This window comes from Rana temporaria, chromosome 7, assembly GCF_905171775.1.
Source record: "Rana temporaria chromosome 7, aRanTem1.1, whole genome shotgun sequence".
NCBI classification, from domain to species: Eukaryota; Metazoa; Chordata; class Amphibia; order Anura; family Ranidae; genus Rana; species Rana temporaria.
In genome coordinates, this window is record NC_053495.1 from 6,941,714 (window position 1) to 6,964,304 (window position 22,591).

Sequence of the window (22,591 nt, forward strand, 5' to 3'; positions counted from 1 at the left end):
CCCCCCCCCCCCCCCCCCCCCCCCCCCCCCCCCCCCCCCCCCCCCCCCTCTCCCTTACATCACAGTGCACCCCCCCCTTTTCTTATGCTGCTGCTGGGAAGAAGCTGGATGCATTGCTTGAAAGCGGAAAGTAATGCCGCGTACACACACACGATAATTTTTCGACATGAAAAAACAACGTTTTTAAAAACGTAATTTAAAATGTGTGTGGGCTACACATCATTTTTCGGTTTCTGAAAAACGACAAAAAAAAATAATTCGAACATGCTGCATTTTTTAACGTCGTTTTAAAAAAAATTTAATTTTTCGGGTTGTAAAACATGATCGTGTGTGGGCTTAAACGACGTTTTAAACCCACGCATGCTCAGAAGCAAGTTATGAGACGGGAGCGCTCGTTCTGGTAAAACTACCATTCATAATGGAGTAAGCACATTCATCACGCTGTAACAGACAGAAAAGCGCGAATCGTCTTTTACTAACACGAAAGCAGCCCAAAGGGTGGCGTCATCCGCATGGAACTTTCCCTTTATAGTGCTGTTGTACGTCACAGTGCTTTGTTCATCATTTCTTTTAAACGATGGTGTGTAGGCAACGTCGTTTTTAATGATTAAGTTGGAAAAACTTTGTTTTTTGGACATGCTGAAAAACTAAGTTTTTTTTTTTTTCATGCCGAAAAATGATCGTGTGTACGCGGCATGAGGGTCTGGAGGAGAACCAAAGGGGGGCTCTCCGCAGGAGAGGTACGAGGGCCACATGAAATGGCCTGGAGGCGGGCCTTGTGTTTGACACCTGTGCCCTAGGGTCTATATATGTCTATATATATATATATATATATATATATATATATATATATATATATATATATATATATATATATATATATATATATATATATATATATATACACTCTCTCTCTCTCTCTCTCTCTCTCTCTCTCTCTCTCTCTCTCTCTCTCTCTCTCTCTCTCTCTCTCTCTCTCTCTCACACACTGTTTGGGGGTTCCAAGTAATTTTCGAGCAAAAAATATTGATTTTGACATTAAGAAACAAGTGTCAGAAAAAGATTTGGGCTTTAAGTGGTTAAACTTCCTACATTTACACAGAAGTTTGCTCTAAGAAGGAAGTGTTAGTTACAATGTTTCATGTTGTTAAAAACTTGGCAGACTGCCCAGATTTTTTTCTTTACACACAGAAATCTTATCCCTTTGATCCAAGAAGGAAGCATTTGTTACAATGTTTCCTGTTTAAAACTTGGCAGACTGCCCGGATGTTTTCTTTTGACAGCTGATAAGTCTCTCCACTTGTTATATGAAAGAATCGGCAAACTCTGCATTGGAGATCGTCAGGGGGGTTGAATCAAGATCACACTTTTTTTTTTAATGATTAATTGTGCAGCTCTAATATATTTATATATATTACACAAAAATTTAGGTGTGTGTTTTTTTATTTTTTTCCTTCTGTGTTGCTTTGCCTGCCCTTCTAGGACCCCTTCTCTTTATGGACAGGCGGTGGCCTGAGGCTCCTCTGCCTTTTAGTGCCTGGTGAATACCATGACTGTGGAACTACATTGGCGACGGACCTGGCGACGCATGGCCGAATGTTCTGTGCTGCTACCAGGATGTGGTGAAGAGTTCCTGGTGGTTGCAGGGTGCATTTCTTTCAGGTTCTACACTGCTTGAACGGAAGATGTTGAGGGGAGGGTGGCGTCATTTCTGGGTGGGATGAGGTCATTGCAGGGCCCTGGAGGACTCGATTCCAGGCCTGATTGTTGGTGCAGGCAGAAAAGAAAAAAAGGGGGGGGGGGGTTGCTGATGTCTGCAGCAATATTTCCCAGCAGAGACTGTAGTCACAACGCTTTAGGGAGTGACCGTGGTACTTAAAATGGGATATCGGAGGACACCGACATTAGTAAAGACCTGCTGGGGGGCCTAATCCACCCAAAACATAAAAAGGAGACCACCACGCGACTTATAAGAGCTTGCACTTGGTGGCTGAGTGGTAAATACCTGCAGTAATAATGAGGGACACCTACCTGTGGCTGCACTCAGAGTAGTACTTGCAGACCACTTGTTTTTATCCTGGGAGGGGCACAGATGTATGTAAATGCCTTGATTCCCCCCCCCCCTAACCCTGCTGTTAGACAGCGGACATATATCGCTTTTTATTAGTGCCCAGCTGCGACTATTGTGATATTATCCATGTTACCGATCGTGTTCCTACGGTTTCTACGTGTTTATGCTTTCTGTTGTGTTTTTTTGTTTTTGTTTTTTTAATTAAACAATATCCAAAATAAGCTTCTCCCGTGTGAATTTACTCCATTTAATCATCAGGTGGTTGTTGTTGACCGATCATTTTATTGGATGATTGGGGTGTTGCTGGGATCGCAACGTGTCCTATTGTTGGTCAAAAGCCGTAAGACCAGTTTGCCCTTCCCCCAAAAATTGAAAAGCCCAACTTTCAACTGAAACTTCTTGTTTCATTTTAGGTGACGCCTCTCGGTTTTTAATTTCACTTGTGCCCCCATTGAGACATGCCTCCCCGCCCCCCCCCCCCTCACTTCCTTCCAGGACAGGAAGTGATAGGAGATAACGCCAAGGCTGATGTGGCTTCAAAAATAGAATGGTACAGAAAGGTTGGTCTAAAAATATTGCACCTTCCTGTCCTTGTGACAACCCCTCCCCCCAAATAATTATTCTATGGGTGTCACAGTGGGAGGGGGGGGGAGATCTCATTGGGGGTGAAGGATAGAAATATTTGCCTGAAAAATTGTAACTTGTTCCCATTGTCCCATAAAACACCAATCTGAGACAGCTGCCTTGGGGTAATGCTCTGTTACTCCAACAATGGCCTCAAGAGGAAAGTCTTGCTCCTTCTCTGACCCAGGCCCCAAGAGCAATGCTCCACTCCTTCTTTAATAATGGTCCAATCCTGGCCCCAATAGCGGCGTTCCTCTCCAACAATGGCTAAAAGAGGGGCGGCCCAATCCTCCTCTGACCTCAGCAATGCTCTGCTGCTCCTCCAATAATGGCCCCAAGACGGATGGCCTAATCATGCTTCTCTAACCCTGTCCCCAAGAGTAATGCTCTGCTGCTTGTGGGACCACATGCTCCTCCAACTATAGCCCCTATAGTAGAGTAACCCTCTACTTCTCCTGCAACAATTGCAAGAGGGATGTCTTGCTTCTCCTCTGACCCAGGCTCCAAGAGCCTTGCTCCACTCCTCCATTAATGGCCCCAAGAGGGATGGCCCATTCCTCCTCTAACCCTGGCTCCAAGTGTAACGCTCCTCTGCTCCAACAATGCCCTCAAGAGGAATGTCTTGCTCCTCCTCTGACCCAGGCTCCAAAGGCAATACTCCACTCTTCCTCCATTAATGGCCCTAGGAGAGCTAGCCTAATCCTTGTCTAACCCTGGCCCCAAGAGCGATGCTCCTCTCCTCTAACATTGGCCCCCAAGAGGGATGGCCCAATCCCCCTCCGACCTCAGTTCCAAGAAAAATGCTCTACTATTGCTCTAATTATTGCCCCAAGAGGGCTGTCCCAATCCTCCAACCCTGGCCCCAAGAGTGACGCTCAACTCCTCCATTATCAGCCCCAAGTGTGACATCATGCTCTTCCTCCAACAATGGAGCCAAAAGGGATGGCTTGCCCCTCTTCTGACCCCAGCTCCAAGAGTGAATCTCTGCTTCACCTCCAAGAATGCCCCAAGAAGGATGGCTTGCTCCTCTTACCCCAGCCCCAGGAGCAGGGCTCCAATAGTCCACCCCGAGTGGGTAAGTCCAACACTCCTCCACCGCTAGCCCCAAGAGTGACCTCATGCTTCTCCTCCAACAATGGCCTCAAGAGGGGCAGCCCAATCCTTAACCCCAGCCCCAAGAGCAACGCTCTGCTTCTCCTTCAACAATGGCCTCAAGTGGGACGTCTTGCTCTTCCTCTGACCCAGGCCCCAAGAGGAATGGCTCAATCCTCCATCCTTGGCCCCAAGAGCGACACCCCATTACGTCTCTCAACACCAACTCCAAGAGTTACAGAACACTTCAACAATGGCCCCAAGAGCGACGGGCTGCTTCTCTTCTGACTTTCTAAGAGTGGCACAGCTAGACCTTACTGCGCAGGGCTGAGCACTTTTCTCTTTAAAATTAATCGGCCTGTGAGTGCAGTGCGTAAGGTCACGGCCTGTGGCTGGAGTCCACAGGGAGGTCATGGCCTTTGGGTCGAGCACGTGGGAGGAGCCTGCAGGGAGGTCATGGCCTGCAGGGAGGTCATGGCCCGTGGGAGGAGCCCGCAGGGAGGTCACGCCCCGTGGCAGGAGCCTGCAGGGAGGTCACGGCCCTGTGGGAGGAGCCCGCAGGGAGGTCACGCCCTGTGGGAGGAGCCCGCAGGGAGGTCACAGCCCGTGGGTGGAGCCTGCAGGGAGGTCACGTCCCGTGGGAGGGGCCTGCAGTGAGGTCACGGCCCTTGAGAGCAGCCCGCACGGAGGTCATGGCCCATGGGACATGACAGCCTGTGCTTGGAGCCTGCAGGGGGGGGTGGGGGTCACAGCCTGTGGGTGGAGCTTGAAGGGAGGTCACGGCCTGTGGGAGGAGCACAGGAAAAGTCACAGTATATATATATATATATATATATATATAGTTGGGTGTTGGTTGTTTTTGCACCCATCACCCTTCCCAGCTCAGTACTCAGAAATTCTCCACTCCCTATATGGGAATGTGAGGATCCTCGGGGGTGGGCTCAGGCCTTTTTACAGCTATGATTGGACGTGAAAGTTGGAAGGGGGCGGAGCTGAGTGACAGCGGACAGACTTCTGATTGGGTTGTTCAGTTGGAGCTATATATAAAGCCCTGGGGATTGGGATGGTGGGTATTATAGTGAAATCCCCAGGAATATGTACCAGTTTATAAATCAGTCTCCCCCATAGCGAACGCTAAGCGGCTTTTACAGATGGTGTGATCGGTTTCTATGGGAACGCAGACTCCGCTCCTCCGTTTAGCAGGCTTCTCTGTGATTGGCCGCCTTCAGCCATGTGACTCCTCCTGCAGACGTCACCAGCTCCTGTCACAGCTCTTCCGCGTTGCTGGAACTATCTCCATGGCAGCGGTCTCTCTCTCATCTGATTGGTCAGCACTATCCAATCGTAGTGGGAGGTGTGCCGCTCCCTGATTGGTGAAGTCCCCGTTTGGGGGGAGGTTCCACTGTCAGACCGAAAGAGACCACCCAATCCCTGTGAAGGCGGAACGAGCGGAAAGTCGAGAGAAGCGGAGCGCGGCATCACCGTACAGTGCAGCCCCCGGGGCCCCTAGAGCGAGCAGAGCCACGTCAGCCCTTGTGGGGAGCCCGGGGGAGGGGAAAGGGGCGGACCCGGAACAGGAAGTGTGACAGCCCCGCCCTTTCTCAGGTTTGAATGGTGCTGAGCTGGAAGCTGACAGAAGAGCAGGTGAGACTACAACTCCCAGCATGGCCTGACTGACTGCTGGGGGGAACATGCTGGGGGTTGTGGTTCCTCAGAGACACTACAACTCCCAGCATGGCCTGACTGACTCTGCTGGGGGGAGTTGTGGTACCTCAGAGACACTACAACTCCCAGCACGGCCTGACTGACTCTGCTGGGGGGAGTTGTGGTACCTCAGAGACACTACAACTCCCAGCATGGCCTGACTGACTCTGCTGGGGGAACATGCTGGGGGTTGTGGTTCCTCAGAGACACTACAACCCCCAACATCTCCTGCTAGAGGGAGGACTACAATTCCCAGCACCCCCATCAGGGCTCTATAGAGGGGAGGAGAATTCCGGGAGTTGTGCTACCTCAGGGACACTACAACCCCCAACATCTCCTTATGGGAGTCCTGGAGGACTACAACTCCCAGCATCCCCCATCAGGGCTCTTTGGGGGGAGGGGACATGCTGAGAGTTGTAGTGCACTGACTCCATCCTATACAGAGGACTACAAGGCCCAGCATTGTATGGAGGGGGTTACAGCACTGCTGGGGGTTGTAGTTCCACAGTGTCACCTGACAGCCAATCAGAGGGCAGTACAGAGAGGGGTGTGTGTTATCCTTTAGCAACCACAGGTCCTCTGTATCCCATAGCAACCAGATGATGTGTGGTATCCCACAGCAACTACTTGTCTTCTGTATCCCATAGCAACCAGATGATGTGTGGTATCCCATAGCAACCACTGGTCTTCCGTATCCCATAGCAACCAGGCGATGTGTGGTATCCCACAGCAGCTACTTGTCCTCTGTATCCCATAGCAACCAGGTGATGTGTGGTCTCCCACGGCAATCCCTTCTGTATCCCATAGCAACCAGCTGTCCCCTGTGACGGCCTCGGTATGTTGGGTGACGTGGGCAGGAAATCTCTTCCTCTAGAAGAACCGGTTTGTCCGGTGAGGTGCCGGGTGATATCTCTTCATCTCACTCCCCGGGTGGAGTCGCTCTTCTTCCAGCTTCGGGGTCATTAAAATGTAATTGATCCGCCACTGAGCTTTCCCTGAATCCCCCCCCCCCCCGGGGGCCCCGGACAGAGCTGAGAATGGGGCCCCTGAGATGTCTCCCCCCTCCCCCGCACAGTGCTGTACATTATTATGTTTTATCTGCTTTGTTCTCATCTCTTGTCACAGGAACATGAAGGCCTTAATCCTGGTTGGTGGCTTTGGGACCCGGCTCCGCCCCCTGACTCTGAGTGTCCCCAAACCATTGGTGGATTTCTGTAATAAGCCCATCCTTCTGCATCAGGTGGAGGCTCTGGTGAAGGTGAGGACATGAAACGCACAACCAAATCCTTACACTGTGTACTGGATCTATAGAACGAGCCTATACCGTGTACAGGATCTATGGGGTCACCCTCCTATACCATGCACAGGATCTATGGGGTCACCCTCCTATGCCATGTACAGGATCTATGGGGTCACCCTCCTATACCGTGTACAGGATCTATGGGGTCACCCTCCTATGCCATGTACAGGATCTATGGGGTCACCCTCCTATGCCATGTACAGGATCTATGGGGTCACCCTCCTATGCCATGTACAGGATCTATGGGGTCACCCTCCTATACCATGTACGGGATCTATGGGGTCACCCTCCTATACCGTGTACGGGATCTATGGGGTCACCCTCCTATACCGTGTATGGGATCTATGGGCTCATCTTCTTATATCGTGTACGGGATCTATGGGCTCATCTTCCTATACCGTGTACGGGATCTATGGGCTCATCTTCCTATACCGCGTACGGGATCTATGGGCTCATCTTCCTATACCGCGTACGGGATCTATGGGCTCATCTTCCTATACCATGTACGGGATCTATGGGGTCACCCTCCTATACCGTGTACAGGATCTATGGGGTCACCCTCCTATACCGTGTACAGGATCTATGGGGTCACCCTCTTATACCGTGTACGGGATCTATGGGGTCTCCCTCCTATACTGTGTACGGGATCTATGGGGTCTCCCTCCTATACTGTGTACAGGATCTATGGGGTCACCCTCCTATACCGTGTACAGGATCTATGGGGTCACCCTCCTATACCGTGTACAGGATCTATGGGGTCACCCTCTTATACCGTGTACGGGATCTATGGGGTCTCCCTCCTATACTGTGTACGGGATCTATGGGGTCTCCCTCCTATACTGTGTACAGGATCTATGGGGTCACCCTCCTATACCGTGTACAGGGCTCTATGGGGTCACCCTCCTATACCGTGTACAGGGCTCTATGGGGTCACCCTCCTATACCGTGTATGGGATCTATGGGGTCACCCTCCTATACCGTGTATGGGATCTATGGGGTCACCCTCCTATACCGTGTATGGGATCTATGGGGTCACCCTCCTATACCGTGTACAGGGCTCTATGGGGTCACCCTCCTATACCGTTTACGGGATCTATGGGGCCATCCTCATATACTGTGTACAGGATCTATGGGGGTCACCCTCCTATACCATGTACAGGATCTATGGGGTCACCCTTCTATACCGTGTACGGGATCTATGGGGTCTGATCAGGGAAATTAATGTAGTAACTTGTGGTCAGATTGATGGATGTCTTGCTTCTTGGGGGGGGGGGGGGTCAGTTCTTGTATCTTTCTGTATGATCAGAAGATGTAACGTGTCCTGTACTCTGTATACATGTCCTTCATATGACGGTGTCTTCTCTCTCCTGGACAGGCAGGGGTTAAACATGTGATTCTGGCCGTCAGTTACATGTCAGACCTGCTGGAGAAGGAGATGAAGGAGCAGGAGAAGAGGGTGAGTCTCCCCAATATCCGAGCCCCGGTGTCTGATGAGGGGGACGCGGAGATCCGCTGCTTCCTCTGTCTGTAGATTTACTTTTGTCCTGTCTGTGGCTCGAGCGGCCCATGCATTCCTCATGTCTTGTGTTACTTGTGTCTCCGGCAGCTGGGGATCCGAATTTCCATGTCCCACGAGAAGGAGCCGCTGGGCACAGGTGAGCCTCGCACAGAGCAGATGTTTGTGGTCAGGTCTCTGTGGCTGAATTTGTGACCCCCCCCCCTCTCTCTCTCCTGTACACACAGCCGGGCCCCTCGCTCTCGCCAGAGACTTACTGACGGAAAACGCAGAGCCTTTCTTTGTGCTGAACAGCGACGTCATCTGCGACTTCCCCTTCGAAGAAATGGTTCGCTTCCACCGGCAACACGGGAAGGAGGGGACCATTGTGGTGAGCCGCACCTTCTTTTGTTGGCTTTGTATTACCGACAGCTCATGGCTTGATGGGGGAGCGAATATGCAAAAAGCGCAACAAATGCCATAGATGTGAATCCGGCCCAAGAAGGAAGAGTTACAAAGTTTCTAGTTATCTACTAGCACAGACAATGGGCTCGATTCAGGTACGGCGGCGTATTAGTGAGGCGGCGTCGCGTATCGCATATACGCTACGCCGCCGTAAGTCAGAGAGGCAAGTGCTGTATTCACAAAGCACTTGCCTCCTATGTTACGGCGGCGTAGCGTAAATGGGGCCGGCCTAAGCGCGCCTAATTCAAATGTGGAACAGGGGGGGCGTGTTTTATGTAAATTATTCGTGACCTGACGTGATTGACGTTTTTTTTACGAACGGCGCATGCGCCGTCCGTGTACATATCCCAGTGTGCATTGCTCCAAAGTACGCCGCAAGGACGTATTGGTTTCGACGTGAACGTAAATTACGTCCAGCCCCATTCACGGATCGACTTACGCAAACGACGTAAAATTTTCAAATTTCGACGAGGGAACGACGGCCATACTTTACATTGACTAGGCCAGCTATTTGTTCGACTAACTTTACGCCGGAAAGAAGCCTTACGTAAACGACGGAAAAAAATGCGCCGGGCGCACGTACTTTTCTGAATCGGCGTATCTAGTCATTTGCATATTCTACGCCGAACTCAACGGAAGCGTCGCCTAGCGGTCAGCGTAAATATGCATCCTAAGATACGACGGCGTAGGAGACTTACGCCGCTCGTATCTTAGCCTAATTTAAGCGGATCTGGTTTCCAGAATACGCTTAAATTTACGACGGCGTAGACTCAGAGTTACGACGGCGTATCTACTGATACGCCGGCGTAACTGTATCTGAATCTAGCCCAATGTTGTTAAAAACTTGGCAGACTGCCCAGATAGATTTTTTTTTTCTTTTGACAGCAGAGTGAGGAGAGAAGTCTGTACACTTGTTACATGAAAGAATCTGGAGACGCTGCAATAGGGATCGCGAGGGGGCGGGATCGAGATCACAATTTTTTAACGATTAATTGTGCAGCTCTACCTTCTAGCAACTATAAGGTAGTTGCAAACGCTCGCTGTGGGCACGTTGAAGCACAGTGTGACATCAGAAGCTGAGGAGTTGCTAGCCACTGATCTGGAGCTTGTGGCCCAGATTCACGTAGGAGACACGACGGCGTATCTCCAGATACGCCGTCGTATCCGAGTGTGAGCCGTCGTATCTTGGCGCCTGATTCAAAGAATCAGATACGGCAGAATTTGTATAAGATACGACCAGCGTAAGTCTCCTACGCCGTCATATCTTACCTGCATATTTACACTGGTCGCTAGGGGCGTGTACGCTGATTTACGCCTAGAAATATGTAAATCGGCTAGATACGCCAATTTACGAACGTACGCCCGGCCGACGCAGGAAACGGATACGCCGTTTACGTTAAGCTTTTCCTGGCGTAAAGTTACCCCTGCTATATGAGGCGTAGCAATGTTAAGTATGGACGTCGGGCCAGCGTCGAATTTTTTACGTCGTTTGCGTAAGTCGTTCGCGAATAGGGCTGTGCGTCATTTACGTTCACGTCGAAAGCATTGGCTTCTTGCGGGTTAATTTGGAGCATGCGCACTGGGATACTTTCACGGACTGCGCATGCGCCGTTCGTAAAAAGCGTCGTTTACGTGGGGTCACATTAAATTTACATAACACACGCCCACATCTTCCACATTTGAATTAGGCGGGCTTACGCCGGCCTATTTACGCTACGCCGGCGCAACTTTGGTTTGAGAATACTGCACTTGCCTGACAAAGTTGCAGGGGTAACGTAAATAGGATACGTTGCGCCCGCACAAAGATGCGCGCTTCTACGTGAATCCGGGCCTGTGTGTGCTGCTGAGGGTCTGCGCCCTGGGAGGATGCTCCCTTCTGCTCACCCCCTTGTACCGGCCCTGGGTATAACACATAGCAAGATCTTAAAGGTGGAGTTGGCATTTAAAGCAGAGGATTATGGGATTGTCTGATTGAAGACCAGGCTGTGTACAGACCATACCAATCATTGTGTGCTCATCAGTTGCCATCCTTGCAATGACCAATAAGTTTACCCCTCCAAGGTGTGGCCCGAGGAGGAGGTTGCCTTCCATGGTACAGGGACAGACTACGGAGGGTGAAGAACAGTGGCGGCTGGTGCTCAAAATTTTTTGGGGGGCGCAAACTATCTGAAAAAAAAAATCAATTGCCACCACTATGCCATCAAACGCCTCTACTGTGCCCATCAAATGCTGCCATTGTGCATCGCCCGGCACTTTCCTGTCTCGCAGCAGGTCACGGTGGTGTCCTCCACGCTCCTTGATATCTTCTCCCATCCTCTCTATCAGGCGTCCAATCACAGCACCTGTCGTTTCAGCCAATCAGGTGACAGGTAACGGACCCGAGCACCTGATTGGCTGAGAGGCGGGTCAGTGTTGGCAAAGTTAATTCCTTTACTTTCCTAACACAACGCTGAGTGAACAGCGAGCACCCAGCATGGCGCCCGCTGTTGACATTTTTGGACGGCTCTAATCAGGTGCCTATAAAAAAAACACCCCCGCCGGTGTAATTCAGGTGCACAGCGCCCGAAAAGGGGCCGGACACCTGAATAGGGGGTGTCAGCGGCGACCATAGATAGTTTCATGCAATGCATGAAACTATCTATGGTGATAGAGTGGTGACAGGAGAGAGGGGGCGGCGCCCATGCGCCCCTTATGGACGCACCGCCACTGGTGAAGAACTGAAGATATTTTGCTCTCCCCGCAGGTTACAAAGGTGGAGGAACCCTCGAAGTACGGCGTGGTGGTATACGAAGGAGAGACGGGCAGAATCCAGCGATTTGTCGAGAAACCGCAAGTCTTCGTCTCCAACAAGATCAACTCCGGATTATATATCTTCTGCCCGTCTATACTGAACCGGATCCAGGTAATCAGACCGCGTGGACCGGGTTCATGTATGACCCGTGTACTGATCAGTATGTGAATCGGGGTGTACGTAGGGTTGCCACCTCATCCCTTTAAAACAGAACACAGAGTAATTACACAGGTTCTGGGGCTAATTTAATGTCGATAAGGCACCAAGTGAGTTTAATTAGCAGCACCTTAATCAGCCAGAGAACCTGTGTAATTAATATGTGTTCTGTTTTAACCACTTAAGGACCAGCCCATGTACATATACGTCCACAATATGGCACGTACAGGCACATGGGCGTATGGGTACGTCCTCCCCTATTAGCGGGTGGGGGGTCCGATCGGGACCCCCCCCGCTACATGCGGAGGTCGGGTCCGCTCGGGGAGCGATCCGGGACCACGGCGCGGCTATTTGTTTATAGCCGCTCCGTCGCGATCGCTCCCCGGAGCTGAAGAACGAGGAGAGCCGTGTGTAAACACGGCTTCCCCGTCCTTCACTATGGCGGCGCATCGATCGCGTCATTCCCTTTATAGGGAAGACACGATCGATGACGTCATTCCTACAGCCACACCCCCAAACAGTTGTAAACACATACACAGTGATCCCTAACTCCTACAGCGCCGCCTGTGGTTAACTCCCAAACTGCAACTGTCATTTTCACAATAAAGAATGCAATTTAAATGCATTTTTTTGCTGTGAAAATGACAATGGTCCCAAAAATGTGTCAAAATTGTCCGAAGTGTCCGCCATAATGTCGCAGTCACGAAAAAAATTGCTGATCGCCGCCATTAGTAGTAAAAAAATAAAAAAAAATAAAAATGCAATAAAACTATCCCCTATTTTGTAAACACTATAAATTTTGCGCAAACCAATCGATAAACGCTTATTGCGATTTTTTTTACTAAAAATAGGTAGAAGAATACGTATCGGCCTAAACTGAGGAAAAAAAATGTTTTTATATATGTTTTTGGGGGATATTTATTACAGCAAAAAGTAAAAAATATTGCTTTTTTTTTCAAAATTGTTGCTCTATTTTTGTTTATAGCGCAAAAACTAAAAACCGCAGATGTGATCAAATACCACCAAAAGAAAGCTCTATTTGTGGGGAAAAAAGGACGCCAATTTTGTTTGGGAGCCACGTCGCACGACCGCGCAATTGTCTGTTAAAGCGACGCAGTCCCGAACTGTAAAAACCCCTTGGGTCTTTAGGCTGCATATTGGTCCGGGGCTTAAGTGGTTAAAGGGATGAGGTGGCAACCCTAGGTGTACGGGTCACATGAAACCATAGAGCAGATCTGTCTATAGAAAAGTATCCCTGCCAGCCCATAATAACACCCAGCAGTCATGTGACGCAATGGGGGGGGGGGGGGATGTAGTGCACCTGTGCATTGTAACCAATCAGCTTCCAGGTTTTATTGTCAAAGCTTAACTGAACAAGCTGAAGTGAGAAGCTGATTGGTTACCGTGCACAGCTGCTCCAGTGATAGGCAGGGACGCTATATCACTGGGTGTGATGGTCTATAAAAATATCTTCCAGCTCATAGGAACACCCCACAGTCACTGGGTATAATGGTCTATGGAAGTACCCCAGCCAGCCCATACTAACATACCACAGCTATAGGAAATGATTGTATATCACTGAGTATAATGACCTATTGAAGTACCCCTGCCAGCTCATTGGAAACCCCCACAGTCACGTGTTGCAGCCATAGGAAGGGATTGTATATCACTGGGTATAAATGACCTTTTGAAGTACCCCTGCCAGTCCATAGGAACACCCCGCAGTCATGTGACACAGCCATAGGAAGGGAATTTATAACACTGGGTGGGATGGTGACTCCGTCACTCACCTGATTTTGTTTTAGTGGAATTTTCACTTCCTGGACTCCTTTACGGCCTCAAGGAGGAAAGTTATCGGCTGATATGAGAGAAGCAACAGGAACTGAATCCTAGAGACAGATTTCTCCTTGCATAGTGATTGTCCATTCAGCAAACCAACATGAGCTTCTCTAGCCACCAGCGTCCTGTTCTGAGCGCTATGGCAGAGGCAAGGGAGATCCCCAACACCAGGCCAGTGAAGTTCCTCCCTATGGTGGAGTAGTTGTATGGAAGGCGGAGTCAGTACTGCTGTTAGAGGGGGATCGGTGGATTGGCTGCATTGTTGGGTTATTTTCATCCTCACACTCCATATATTAGTTTGTCAGTCACCGTACATTATCAATGTCTGCTCTCTGCAGCTGCGCCCGACGTCCATTGAGAAGGAGATTTTCCCTGCCATGGCTGAGGAAGGACAACTATTTGCAATGGAGCTACAAGGTGAGCAGGGGAGGGACTTGGTGCCTTATGTATAATGGGAAGGAGGGACCGGGGCCTTATATTTAATGGGAGGGATCGGGATCTTATATTTAATGGAAGGGAGGGCCGGGACCTTATGTATAATGGGGGGGGGGCTGGGACCTTATGTATAATGGGGGGGGCCGGGACCTTATGTATAATGGGGGGGAGGGACCGGGTCTTATGTATAATGGGAAGGAAAGACCAGGGCTTTATGTAATAAGGAGGAGAGACACCGAGGCTTTAATTGCAAAGGGGCGCAGGGGGGGCGACGACTAGGGCCTTATGTTTATTGGGGAGAGACGGGAGCTCTGGGTTGTTATGCATAGTGGGGGGGGGGCTTTATTTTATGTATACATAGCATATAATGTCAACCATAAAAGCAAGAAAAAAAAATCAGAAAATTGCAATAGGTATTATACATGTATGTATACTATTGGCTGTATAATGGTGCAAAAAGTCAACTTTTGGGTGTAGGCAGAGCGGCTGATAAGGGGGTAGCACCGGCCCTCCTGTACAGGGCCCATAGCAGCAGGAGGGGCACAATTACTGGAACCAATCCCCCTGTGGCCCTCCTAGTGTTTACAATGCTTTAGTATGTGAATGAACAGGGTGTACAGAGTGCTTCCTGATCATGCACTTTGCAGCTGAGGCTGCAGAGAAAGAATTGAGGAATCTGTGTCCTTTAGACTCCAGTGGAATGGATGGAGGGGGGGGATATCAGACTCCAGTAGAATGGACAGTGAAGGGGGGGGGGGTGGTATCAGGCTCCGGTGGAATGGACAGTGGGGGAGGGATAGGAAGGGACACTAGAATGGGCCGTGGGATAGGATGGGTCTTGGGAAGTATTATGATATTAGTGGAATGCCTCTTGCAGAAGGCTGCATATGGGACGCCATGGATGGAATAGGGGGGAGGATAGAAGGGCCGGCAAATTGGAGATGGGGTATAGGGAACGTAAAGAGGTGGGAGGGGGGGGGGGTATGGAGTCATCTGCAGTATCAAAATTCAGCGAGTGAAGAGCGCTAACCGCCATTAATTGTTTTCCTGTCCTCCGCAGGGTTTTGGATGGACATCGGGCAACCCAAAGACTTCCTGACCGGCATGTGCATGTACCTGCAGTCTGTGAGACACAAACACCCTGACTGGCTCCACGCCGGGCCCGGTTTTGCGGGAAACGTCTTGGTGGTAAGATGATGTACACATGCTGTGGGGGTGGGGTTGTAATTGGGTGACACTGCTTAGTGATGTTTATGGGGGGGGGGGGGATGCTGTATGTCTGTCCTCAGATCACACCCCTCCGGTGCTGAACTCTGCTGCCACCATGAGGAGAGAACAGCAGCTACAGACCAGAGGAAAACTTTCTCTTTCTAGGGACCTATTTTACTTTATCCTATCTCACTGCCTTTTTATTTCACAAAAATTTGATCTGGGAAATGATGGTTGAAATATAATGGTTGCCCCATGGCCATTAGGCTTCATTTCCACTGACTTTTTTTTTTTTTTTTTTTAACAAAATAAACATGGACAGGCGTTTTTAAGCTGTAAAAAAGGCTAACACAAGTGGCTGTAAAAACGCCAGTGGAAATGAAGCCTTAATATGAAGTTATTTTGGAGAGTCTGGGCATTTGTGCCCATTTGTGAGGTCAGGTACTGATGTTGGAGAAGAAGCCCTGGCTCCCTTTTGGCATTCTGGTTTGTTCAGTAGGGATGAGGTCAGGGCTCTGTGCAGGACACTCAAGTTCCTCCACACCAAACCGGTCTTTATGGAGCTGGCTTCGTACACAGAGGACATGCTGGAACAGAAGAGGGTCTTCATCAAACTGTTACCACAAGGTTGGAAGAGTGGAATTGTCTACAACAGTCGTCATCAACCCTTGTCCTCAGGACCCACTAACAGGCCAGGTTTGCAAGATAACTGAAATACATGACAGGTGATATCATTTGCTGCTCAGTGATTGCACTATTCTAGTTTGCATCTCCCCAAGGTAATACATAAAACCTGGCCTGTTAGTGGGCCCTGAGGACAGGGTTGATGACCACTGGTCTGTATGATGGAGAATTAATTGTACCCTTCACTGGAACTCATTAGGAAGGGGGTTCAAAAACTTTTGGCCATATAACCGGGAGAGAGGAGGCGGGGGGGTCTCTACATCTCCTTTGCACTCAGTGATGATATAGTGTAGATCTCTCTACATTCTGAATGCATACCTCTCCATGACTTCTCTATTTTCTCTGTAGGATCCCACTGCCAAGATCGGGGAAAATTGCTGCATTGGGCCCAATGTGACGATCGGGCCAGGCGTGACGGTGGAGGACGGAGTGAGGATAAAGCGTTGCACAATCATGAAGGGGTCTCGTATTCGCTCACACTCCTGGCTGGAGTCCTCTATAGTAGGGTGGAGCTCAGCTGTTGGACAATGGGTGAGTTGGAGCTTCGAGGCTTTTCTACCTTCAGGCTAGAAAACTGCTGCTTTTTATGATTCCCGCCAGTCTGTGAGCCATGCCAAGATTTACCATTGAGTGCAAAGGGTGCCTGTGGCATGTAAAACAGTGCTTTGTTATCACAGCCTGCAATGCCACCAGCCACCGCCAGAGGGAGACTTACCCAGTTCTAGTGGTCTGGACACGGGCAGATACCAATCTTGCATACAATCTGGAGCTCGCTAAGAGTTGTGTAGCAGCTCGGTGATTCCCACACAAAGTTTTCCTGTGCGCTGGAATTCTGATGTCGGCTTTCCCACTGTCCACACACACCAGGCACATGATCCAGCATAGACTGCCACCACATGCAGTTTGTCAGCTGACTGGTCTGCTAGTCCCGAGGTTCTCAACCACCGGGCTGAGGTCCGCTGCTGGGCCATGGCGTCGCTCTTTCCAGGCCTCCAGCCAGCTGCTGATTCACTAACCCAGTGGTCATCAATCATGTCCTGCAGGGCCCACTAACAGGCCAGGTTTTATGTATTACCTTGGAGAGATGCAGTCTAGAATACTGCAATCACTGAGGAGCAAATGATATCAGCTGTGATGTATTTCAGTTATCTTGCAAACCTGGCCTGTTAGTGGGCCCTGCAGGACAAGGTTGATGACCACTGCACTAACCTACCACAGTGCCTCCCAGCTCCTATAGTACCTCCAACCTCCCATAATGGTCATAGCGCCACCCAGCTTCCCACAGTGCCCTCTAGCCCAGGGTTTTTCAACTCAAGGCACCCCAACAGGTCATGTTTTCAGGCTTTCCATTATTTTGCACAGGTATTTGATCAGTTTCACTGCCTTGCAATTGCCACAGCTGTTTCATCTGAGGGAAATCATGTAAACATGACCTGTTGGGGCGCCCTGAGGACTGGAGTTGAGAAATTCTGCTCTAGCCTACCGCAGAGCTTCAGGCCCCCATAACACCCCCTTTTCTCCAATTGTGTCTCCCAACTTTTCACAGCGCCTCCTAGCTGCCAGAGGTTCCTAATCCCCAACAAAGCCACTAAGTGTGCTGCAGAATCCCCAGACCTCCTCTAGAACTGGTATCCTCCCATAGCGCCCCTTGGCCTGCTGCAGAGCTTCCCGCCCCCCCCCCCCCCCCCAGATAATGCCCGCAGTGTCTCCTAGCCCCTGCAAAGCCATGAGCCTCCTGGAGAGACTTCATCCTCGACAGAGCCACTAATTCTGTTGCAGAGTCCCCATCCTCCCACAGTGCACCCAAGCTTGATGCAGAGCTTCCAACTACCTCCACCCCATAATGCCCGCAACCTTCAACAGTGCCTACCAACTTCTCACAGTGCCACCCTAGACCCCACAGTGCTCTACATTGCCACTGCAAAGCCCTCAGTCTTCTGAAGAGACCCAGTCCCCTCCAGAGATTTCATTCTCGACAGGACCACCAAGTCTGCTGCACAGTCCCCAAACCCCCCTCCTCAGTGACACCCGGCCCCATCCAGCATTTCAATACATATTTTGCATTACCATATTTTTATTGTGTGAAGAATATAAACTTTTTTTTTTTTATACTGTTGGAGAATAAAAGGTTTTAATAAGGCCAAGAACCCCGGTGTGAGACACACACACTGGTAATACAATGCAACAACTTATAGGAGTTATGAATTCTTCGCTTAGTATGCAGAAGGCCACTTATTCATTTTGATGGGTGTTAAAAATCTAGCCATGTATGACTAGCTTTTTTCAAGGTGGTTGGTGTTTGTAGGACCACCCATGGCTTGAATTTCAGCCGATTCTGCAGCCTTTGTTCTCTATGCCCGCAGCCTTGGTTCTCTATGCCCGCAGCCTTGGTTCTCTATGCCCGCAGCCTTGGTTCTCTATGCCCGCAGCCTTGGTTCTCTATGCCCAGGCTTCCTGCTGCCTCTTCGAGGTCCAAGTTGTGCCCATCATACTACGAACATCAAATGCTGAACAATACCGGCTGTGATATTACCATCTCTCCTCCTTCCGTAGTTCACAAATCTTCATTATTTGTAAATGTAAGGCGTGGAGTGTGACGTTTCCATCTTTTTGCATTTCAGGTACGGATGGAGAACGTGACCGTGTTGGGCGAGGATGTTATTGTGAACGATGAGCTTTATCTGAACGGAGCCAACGTCTTACCCCACAAGTGCATCGCAGAGTCGGTGCCGGAACCCCGAATTATAATGTAGAGACGCCATGGAACTCTCTAGAACTGCAGACTGAGATTTTATGTTTACAAGCACTGCTCTCCTTTACCCCCCCCTGGAGTCCCCAGCAACCAGTGCCAAACTCACCTGAGATCAGTACGGGTGGGGGGGGGTATCCCTTATCTGCACCCTCTATGGAGGGGGGAGGGGAAAGAGGAAAGACTCTCTCTTCCGATCATACTATGGGGTAGGAGGCGGTCTCTCTCCTGTACATAGTAATGGGGTGGTGGTGGTGTCGTCCAATAGACTCTCTTCCATAGTGAGTACAGAACTCTCTATGGAGGAGAGAGCGGGGGTAAGGGTGGGTGTGTCTCGCTCCTATTCATAGGAGGGGGGAGTCTCACTCCTGTTCATAGTATGGAGGGTTGGTCTATGTCCTGTACATTTGGGGGTCTCTCCCCTTCTTTTCCAGGGGGGAGATTTCTCTCTCTCACTCCCCTGTACTCTGTATTTGGGCTCTTTCTATGTCTTAGTATGTGGAAGGAGGGGGTCTCTCTCGCCCTCAGTAGGCTGTTGGGGAACTGGGGGGAAATTCAGTATACAGAAGGGTCTCCCTCTTGCCTGCACTTAGTATGCACAATCTCTCGCCTGTACTCAGTATATGGTGGTGGGTCTCCCTCTGCCTGCAGTGGTTTGGGGGTCTTCCACTCTCAGTATATGATGGGGTGTCCCTCTCTCCTGCACTCAGTATATGGTGGTGGGTCTCCCTCTGCATGCAGTGGTTTGGGGGTCTTCCACTCTCAGTATATGATGGGGTGTCCCTCTCTCCTGCACTCAGTATATGGTGGTGGGTTTCTCTCTCTGCCTGCAGTGGTTTGGGGGTCTTCCACTCTCAGTATATGATGGGGTGTCCCTCTCTCCTGCACTCAGTATATGGTGGTGGGTTTCTCTCTCTGCCTGCAGTGGTTTGGGGGTCTTCCACTCTCAGTATATGATGGGGTGTCCCCCTCTCCTGCACTCAGTTTATGATGGTGGGTCTCCCTCTGCTGCACTCAGTATGCAGTGGGATGGAGTCGGCCTCTTTCCTGCACTCAGCATGTGGTGGTTTGGGTTCTTCCCCCTCAGTATATGATGGGGTGTTCCTCTCCCCTGTACTTATTTGATTTGGGGGGGTTCTCTCTATTCTGCATTTGGTAGGGGGAGGGGGTGAGATCTCTCTCCTGTACATTGTAGGTATTGGGGTTGTCTCCCCCCCCCCCCCCCGCACTAAGTATGTGGGGGTCTCACAGGTGCCTTATAATGGAAGAAATGAAGATTATAATGGCAGACAATCCACCCTGATCTTCCTATTCCCACCGCCTTGTATAGAACAGGAACAAAGATAGTCTCTGGACAGCCGCACTCAAATTGTAGCCTTTTATTAAAAGAAGGACAGCACTACAAGTCACACTGACGCGTTTCGCACTGAAACTAGTGCTTAGTCAAGCTTTTTGCCTTGTAGAGAACCACTGAAGGATTTCTCACTGCTAATCTCTGGAAGGGTCTCAGTCACTTATAGGTATGCCCCAGAGGGAGGGGGGGCCCTAGTTCATGGCTGTAATCAGTATTTAACAAAGCTGCCAGCACAGAGAGGGTTAACTATACTACAGACTGGGACTGTGTGCTCTCTCATTGGAGGAACTGCCTGGATTAGATTTTTTTTTATTATGTAAAAGAGTCACTGCATCCGTCACCATATGTCGGGGGACGCTGCGTCCGATATCCTGGGTGACCGCGGCAGAGAAGGTTCCCCAGAACAGCCGACGAGCCGGACATTTACAACTGCAATGGGAAGAACTGGCGCGGGAATGAATGCAAGAATAAATAGATCAACCAACCCAGGTGAGAAGCTTTTACCTGGAAGCTGCCATTTTCCCTTTGACTTTAATGGGGTGACGAAACAAAGATGAAAAAACAGTTGTGAGTCGGATCAAATCCTGACCACTTCCATCCGAGGCTTCTCACACCTGTAAAGCTTTATTTAAATAATATATATATACACATATATATCACTTACAGGTTATTTTCATATAAAATGTGACTTGTACTTGGGGGGGGAGGGTGGTTACTCTCATACCAGACCCCAATATCATGTGGGACCTCGTGATTTCTAATGGTGGAGAAGATAAATTGACTTAAGCGATGGGACGGTGATAATAAATAAGAGGAGGGCAACTATAAATAATTGTGTATAAAAATAACAATAGTGCCCTAAACCCACAAGAATAATACAATATATGATGCAATAAATATAAATTGTTGTGCAAAACGGATAACATGGCGACTAGAAATAGGGTCCTGGCGACTTGGCTTGGAAGGGGGGGCAAAAAAAAAAAAAAAATATTTTTTGTGATGGTGGTGGCCGTTGGTATTACAAGTTAAGCATTACAAGTTAAACAGCAATTCTAATGTAATTTTTCACTATTTTCACTGCCATCTTCTTCCCTCTAATTAGAACCCCCAAACATTATATATAATTTTTTATCCTAACACCCTAGAGAACAAAATGGCGATTGTTGCAATACTTTCTGTCACGCCGTATTTGCGCAGCGGTCTTACAAGCGCACTTTTTTGGGGAAAAAATTACACTTTTTTTAATTAAAAAATAAGACAACAGTAAAGTTATCCCCATTTTTTTTAATATTATGAAAGATAATGTTATGCCGAGTAAATTCATACCCAACATGTCGCGCTTCAAAATTGCGTCCGCTCGTGGAATGCCGACAAACTTTTACCCTTTAAAATCTTCATAGGCGACGTTTAAAAAAATCTACAGGTTGCATGTTTTGAGTTACAGAGGAGGACTAGGGCTAGAATTATTGCTCTCGCTCTACCGATTGCGGCGATACCTCACATGTGTGGTTTGAACACCGTTTACATATGTGGGCGCTACTTAGGTATGGGTTCGCTTCTGCGCGCAAGCTCGTCGGGACCGGGCGCGTTTTCTGGCTCCTAACTTTTTTAGCTGGCTCCTAGATTCCAAGCAAATTTGTCAAACACTGGCATAGCGTATCTCAGATACGCTACGCCGCTGTAACTTAGTGAGGCAGGTTCTGTATTCAGAAAGAACCTGCGCCCCAAGTTAAGGCGGCGTAGCGTATGTGGTCCGGCGTAAGCCCGCAGAATACAAATTTTCCATGCAGTGGGCGTGTTGTATGGTAATGAAGGCTGACCCCACGTAATTGACGTTTTTGACTAACGGCGCATGCGCCGTCCGTGAACGTATCCCAGTGCACATGCTCCAAATTACGCCGCAAATAGTCAATGCTTTCGGCGTGAACCTAACTTACGGACGACTTACGCAAACAGCGTAAAATACGACGCTGTTCGTACGTTTCCGACGTCCATACCTAACATGACTTACCCCTGCTTTATGAGGGGTAACTTTACGTAAAAAAATGCGCCGTACGTACATTTCTGAATCGGCGTATCTACCTAATTTGCATATTCCTCGCGTAAATCTACGGAAGCGCCACCTAGCGGCCAGCGTAAATATGCAACTAAGATACGACGGCGTTAGAGGCTTACGCCAGTCGGATCTTAGCAAAATTCTGGCGTATCTTGTTTTCTAAATACAGAAAAAAAGATACGCCGGCGCATCCTAGAAGTTACACGGCGTATCAATAGATACGCCAGCGTAACTTCTTTCTGAATCTGGGCCTTTATTTTTATCTGTTTTGCACGTGGGACTATTACACAACAATTTATTATTTATATATATATATATATAATCTCTTTATATATCTTTTGGGTTTGGCGCACTAATTTTAATTTTTTTTACATATAATTTCTAATTGTGGCCCTTTTCTTTTGGGGGGGGGGGGGGGGGGGGGGGGTAGATAGATAATATCAGGCAGTCAGTGTGAATGGGGGCAATAGGTGGCTCCACCAGAACTAGAGTCAGCTATGGGGGCCGGGGGGGAATCAGCAGGGTAGTGGGGGGATCCTGCAGGTGGGGGGGGGGCCCCCATTATTT

General features: G+C 49.4%; 1 protein-coding gene across 1 annotated transcript; it reads left to right on the plus strand.

Moving 5' to 3' along the window:
* The first annotated feature begins 5,181 nt into the window (after positions 1 to 5,181).
* LOC120944991 (mannose-1-phosphate guanyltransferase beta) lies at positions 5,182 to 20,938 on the plus strand. Its single transcript, XM_040358800.1, has 10 exons — positions 5,182 to 5,431; positions 6,617 to 6,749; positions 8,167 to 8,247; positions 8,398 to 8,446; positions 8,535 to 8,677; positions 11,495 to 11,653; positions 13,876 to 13,954; positions 15,033 to 15,160; positions 16,214 to 16,396; positions 18,487 to 20,938. Exons 2-10 carry the CDS (start codon positions 6,621 to 6,623, stop codon positions 18,616 to 18,618), a joined length of 1,083 nt encoding a protein of 360 aa, XP_040214734.1. The 5' UTR covers positions 5,182 to 5,431; positions 6,617 to 6,620; the 3' UTR covers positions 18,619 to 20,938.
* The last annotated feature ends 1,653 nt before the right edge of the window (positions 20,939 to 22,591 follow it).